The 6,001-nt window shown below is 48.0% G+C and overlaps 1 protein-coding gene across 1 annotated transcript in view; it reads right to left on the bottom strand.

Moving 5' to 3' along the window:
• Positions 1-600: 600 nt before the first annotated feature.
• The window catches only part of RNF11 (ring finger protein 11), a 43,279-nt gene continuing 37,878 nt past the window's right edge, over positions 601-6,001 (bottom strand). Inside the window, exons 2-3 of the mRNA XM_073563702.1 lie at positions 5,071-5,240; positions 601-2,059 (exon numbers count right to left, since the gene is read on the bottom strand). Coding sequence (XP_073419803.1) covers positions 1,888-2,059; positions 5,071-5,240 — 342 coding nt within the window. The 3' untranslated portion in view covers positions 601-1,887. The remainder of the gene's footprint in view (positions 2,060-5,070; positions 5,241-6,001) is intronic.

Here is a 6,001-nt window from a genome sequence, read left to right as displayed (position 1 = left end):
TGTCCCAGGGGGAGAAGCAGACCCATTTGTGTCCCAGGGGGAGAAGCAGACCCATTTGTGTCCCAGAGGGAAAAGCAGACCCATTTGTGTCCCAGAGTATGCTTCTAGCAACACATGGAAAGGTTTTTTTTTTTTGTTTTAAATTCTTGAAACACTGACTTTAAATTAGCTATTGACAGCATTTCAGGACTTTTTTTAACACCCGTTAGTACTTGTGCACTAGAGCAGCTGCAAATGATGGTCATGAATACAAGACAAAGTTATTATTATATGATGCCTGCTCCAGCAGTACAGTTTATGGGTTTTAATTTTCCTATATGGAACAAGAAACCATCAGTCCTATGAACGATATATAATACTAACGATCCGGCCACAGTTTCTAGCTCAGACAGCTGCGGAGCCCACTAGGCAGCCAGACTGTAGAATTACCTCAACTCACTGTACAAAATGTCATACACAAGGCATCTTATTGACAGGACAGAACTGTACTGTAGCAGACGCATCAGAGCAGGTTGCAGATTTTCAAGAGCTGAAATGCTGAGAACAGGGACTTTTCAGTGCTGGGTATTAGGTGTTTTGAAGCAGAGCCAAGTCAGGGTATTAAACCTTCGGTATACACAGCTTTAATCTGATGCTGAGCTAGCAACACCACTGTGAAAGGCCGATGAAAATACAGTCCAATTTTAGACAAAATAAAAAAAAAAAAAAAACAAAACAACAAAACATACACAGTAGTGATTACATGTAACACAAATGAAGGTTAATCCCTTCCAGAGTCAGCGGTTGCCCCCAAGCCAGCGTACTGCTAGGTCCTCACTGACGGGGAAGGGGTTAATAAAGACAACACATAAAAGCAGAAAAGGTGGCGAAAATCGGACGATGTTCAGTTAATGGATCAAGAGCCACGCGATTCTGCCTTGAAACACGAAACTGGTGCCGGCGGTCTATAGGTACGCAGAGTCGCACGGGTGCGGAGCCTGTCCTGCAATATCAAACTTCACGTTACAGAGACCTAAGGCCGTGAAATTCCATTTCCAATGGAAAGAAATAATATAATTATAATATAATAATAAAAGGTGCAAATATCTCCTCCGCTCTAGGAGCCAGAAGCCCGGCGAGGACATTTCTGGAAGTCAGAGGGTTAAAACTAGTTCTGTGCCAGTTCTCTGTCCGCCAGACCGATTTTTTTTTGGCACGGAGGCGCCCTTGACCCTGAGGGCTGCAGTTTGTCTGTAGTCACACCCTGGCCCCATCACTATATATGTTGAGGGGTATAGTATGACGTGGAGGGGGGATGCATCTACAATGGGTTTTTAGCACCCTCTATAGGCTAGTAAAGCAAGATGTTTGGATTAAATTGGGATGAATGAGCAGCTCCTCTTGTGAATGTCCACATCGGGAAACGATAAGACGGCATTTCTGGGTCGATCGCACCGTTCCGGGCTGGATACTTGGCGCAGTGTTCAGAACAAGGCAAAGCTTCGCCCCCTACATTTATAGACACACACCTCCACGAATTCACTTTGGGACAACATAACAGGTCATTACAGGAGGGGCGGAAGGCGCCGAGTATTTGTGGAAAGTAGAAGACAGGGAAAGGAACCGCGATCAGCATTTTCCTTACTAGTCAGGACTTGCACCAACACTTAAAAAGACGGAGCAGAGTTTCTTGTGTGACCGGTCACAAGTTGTATAACGGGATCTGCTGCTCGAGGTTCAGTCTGCGGTAAATGAGGAGTCTTCCCAATATTCTGTGTATGCTCTGCTTTGCCAGCAGATATGTCGGTAGTAGGGCCTGTGTGCATTCTCCTAGTGTGTGGATATCGCTCCCCTAAACAGGCTGATCCCTCAGCAGCCTTGTCTCCTTTGCCACCTCCGGAGACACGCTCAGTTAGTCTCGTAGGAGGAAAGCAGCGCTGCATCGACCGGCTCCATACAAGAAGGGCAAGTGAAGGAACGCATGAGCCAGTCGTCTATACAGTCCATGTGGTAGATGTGCATGCAGGGAAGGAATCGTATGGGGTCACCATACACAAAGTCCATCATACAGATCACGCACCTGCAAACGAGAGAGGAATTAGAGCACGTTACAGATCAGATATTATTCTGAGCCCTTTATTATACCATGCAAACAGTAAGGACCAAACAGTGCAAGACGCATATGGAGAGAACCCATGTCCTGCTCCACACCCTCTTTTCCGGACGTTGAGTTTATTTTACCAGAGTGCTTCTTCATGTAGTCACTTTACTGCCTCAATCCTTCCCTATCAGGTTTATGATCCCCCAGGCAGCAATATACTAGTCAGTACTGGCATAGAGAAGATCCCTTCCTACTACCTACTCCTCCTGGCAGGCCTTGAAATTAGAGGGCAAGGCAGCCTTCTGCACCCAAAGGTTTGAGACAAGGTTTTTGTGCCCGCTCCGTACCGCTGCTAAAGTGTTACTCGGCTCTGCTATATCTGTAAGGCCGGGTTCACATAGCGTTAACCAGCCCCATCAACGCATAGCGTTGACAGGCTGCGTTAATGCTATAGCATAACGCGATATGCGTTATGCTATAACGCTAGCGCTGAGGATTCATCAGCGCTAATGGTGACATGCTATGACTGCTAGCGCTGATGAATCATAAGCGCTAGCTGTGACGGAGCCTTAGGGTGGTTTCACATTAGCGCTTTTTAAGCGCACGCACGGCCGGGGGTAGCTCCGCCCCCGAGCCGGCTCTCTGCCCGGCGTGCCCGCCCCTTGCTTGTAGCGCCGCCTCCTAACGCACAGCGGCGCCTGCGATCGGCGCACCCTATCTTTAGCATAGGGTGCGCAGATCGTGCGCAGGCCGTGCGCTAGTTGCGCTTTGACCTGCGCTGCGCACTTTTGACGGTGCGCCGTGCGCGCCAAAATCAAACTTGCGCAGGTCAAAGCGCAACTAGCGCGCGGCCTGCGCACGATCTGCGCACCCTATGCTAAAGATAGGGTGCGCCGATCGCAGGCGCCGCTGTGCGCTAGGAGGCTGCGCTACAAGCAAGGGGCGGGCACGCCGGGCAGAGAGCCGGCTCGGGGGCGGAGCTACCCCCGGCCGTGCGTGCGCTTAAAAAGCGCTAATGTGAAACCACCCTCAGACGCTGCAGCCCGCATCCGAGGCTCCATCAGTGGTTAACGGCACATCGCGAACGTGTGCTGCTTTACGGCACACGGCACGATGCGCTAGTCAATGGGAAGCTATGGCAGTGTTAACGGAATGCGTTACACCGCGGTGTAACGCAGTCCGTTAAATGGACTGTCATAGCGCAGTATGAACCCAGCCTAAGTGATAAAGGCATAATCAAGGTTTTACCAGCAGGACTATTCCCTGCAGACATGATGCTGTAATGCACATAACACAGTCGACACCTGGCGATGCTGTTTCATCCCACTTTTATACCTGGGGCTCTGGTTCTGTAGGCCGATGTTCATCTATAAAAGTTATTTAAAAGTGAAGCTTCTCGCGGCCATTAATATCAACCAATCCTAATATTTCCAGTTTAATGCTCTGCTCATGTGTACAGGGGTCTGTCAATGTGAGTTTCTACAACGTATTGGGGGCGTTACTGATACCAGATACCTGTAGATTCAGGAGCCTCACAGGGTGATTTATCATGTCGCTGTCTGAACCCGACCCTGATATAGCCGCCAGCTGTACCTCCCCACCTTCCCATTACATATGGACGCTTAGGTGAGAACGTCCTCTATAAAGAAGCCGTAAGACCTCCTCCAGGGTGAAGTCACGAAGCCACCATGAAGAGTAGATGGTCAATCGGTATGATTCACATTTATATGTATGACCACCTTAACGCCAGTCCATGAAGACATGAATTTCCCCTGCACATATTGGGTAGATATTACTACAGAGGAGCTAAGGCTAAATATGAACCCCAATATTTCTTTAGAAAGTGGTCTTGAAGTCAGACATTAGCCTATTTACTAGTGGTTTTTTGAAGGATTTTTTGGGGTGGCCCAGATCACATTAGTGCAATAATTTCCTTTCTAAAGACACCCTTCCAAATTTATCCTGTATCCATAGAACAAGGAATAACTTGCTAAATATATACTGGGTGTCCGACTGTTGGGAACTATACACCCATCTTAGGCTGGTTTCACATTAGCGTTGAAACAACGCTGCGCACTGCGTCGGTAAGCCCCGCCCCGATCCGACTCCCTGCCCGCCCCATCCGGGATCACCGCCTACTTTCGCATTTGCACGCATGCGATCGGCGCACCCTATCTTTAGCATAGGGTGCGCAGATCATGCGCTGCCAGTGTGAAAGTAGCGTGCTGCGCACTGCCGAAATGCAACATGCTGCATTTCGGCGCGCACGGCGCACTGTCAAAAGTGCGCAGCACACTACTTTCACACTGGCAGCGCATGATCTGCGCACCCTATGCTAAAGATAGGGTGCGCCGATCGCATGCGTGCAAATGCGAAAGTAGGCGGTGATCCCGGATGGGGCGGGCAGGGAGCCGGATCAGGGCGGGGCTTACCGACGCAGTGCGCAGCGTTGTTTCAACGCTAATGTGAAACCAGCCTTAAATGTAGATGGTGCGACCTCTACTCCTTTCATTGTCTACAGGACTGCTGAAATTAATGGATTGCTGTATTCCGCTTTCTATGGCAGTCCCATAAACAATAAGAGAGGCGGTCGAGCATGTACTGTTGTACGCAAGACTGGGCTGTACAGAACCCTGCGCTCGATCCTATTAGGGGTCTCAGTCGCCCACCAGTGATCTGCAAGTATCCTATAGATAAGGGAGAATATCAATAGATAGGGGAATAATTTGTGATCTTGGAAAAAAAAAACCCTTCAAAAACGATATTTCCATTGTATACATTTATGGCATATCCACGAGATGTATACTGGATCCCACCAATGGGACCTGCGACCATTTCAAGAACGAAGCCCTAGCTCTGGTAGAATAAATGCAGAATATTCTACCAGTCAGGTAATGCGGAAACGTGACAGTATGACGCCATGATGTCAGTGTGAACAAAGCCTGTAAAAGATCCAGAAATGTTCTACGTGTATATGTGGGAGGACTCACTCTCTTATCTTCTTCTCCGATCCATCTCTGCCGGGATCGTACACTCCTTTGGGCAGGTGCTGAATGAGACCTATTCGTTGAGCTATTCTGATCTGCTCCTCTTCGGTCAGTTGAGTAGCTAGCCGGGTCTGGCTTGGCGTTGGGTGATACACGGGCACCGGAGCCTGCTCCTAAAAGGCAAAGGGAAAAAAGAACAAAATGAAAAGACAAATTACACCTATAGAGGAGACATTAATCAGCACCAAACACCATCAGTTACAGAGAAGAATTTTTTTCTGGCATCTCGATACACTTTTAGTAAGGAAAGCAGTCAGAGAAAGCGACGGCTGCTGTAACCCACTCGCTCTGCACTAATTATCCAGAATTGGAAAGTCCAGCATATTCCACAGAACAAAGTTTACTTAAGAGTTTTTGCCAAAAAAAAAATCTTAACCAATTGTTAACCAGGATTCATTACATCAACAAATACTGCCGGACGCGACCAGACAAAGTAAATCTTTTTGTTAAATCCATATGTGCAAGTATATTCCTATATTTTCCAAAGGACCATTCTCAGTCCTTTATGTAGGTTGTGTAAGGAGACACTGCCACGTGGGGGAAGCCTTACAGCAGTGGCCGCCATTTTGGAGATACTTTGAGGTAATACCTCATAGGGAGATTGGAGGACCAAATACACTGCCATGAGCAAAGGAACATTGAGTGTCTATAAAAGAGTTGGACAGATGATGGATTCTGCTACCAGGTTCATCACTACAGGTCCCAGCATCACGAAATCTTACTACGCTGTGTTTTCACCTTAACACAATCAGTGTTTTATTAGCAGGAGATCATCACTAGAGGACAAAGTGTCTTGCCTCCTGGTCCAACCAACTTGTCCACTAGTTAATATACAGTGTACACAGAAAGCTGATTGACATCACGCCCGACCATC

Source organism: Dendrobates tinctorius, unplaced genomic scaffold, assembly GCF_039654945.1.
Source record: "Dendrobates tinctorius isolate UK_male_01 unplaced genomic scaffold, ASM3965494v1 ptg000396l, whole genome shotgun sequence".
Taxonomy (NCBI): Eukaryota; Metazoa; Chordata; class Amphibia; order Anura; family Dendrobatidae; genus Dendrobates; species Dendrobates tinctorius.
The sequence above is the reverse complement of the archived record's forward strand: the minus strand, read 5'-3'. Positions and strand labels throughout refer to the sequence as shown.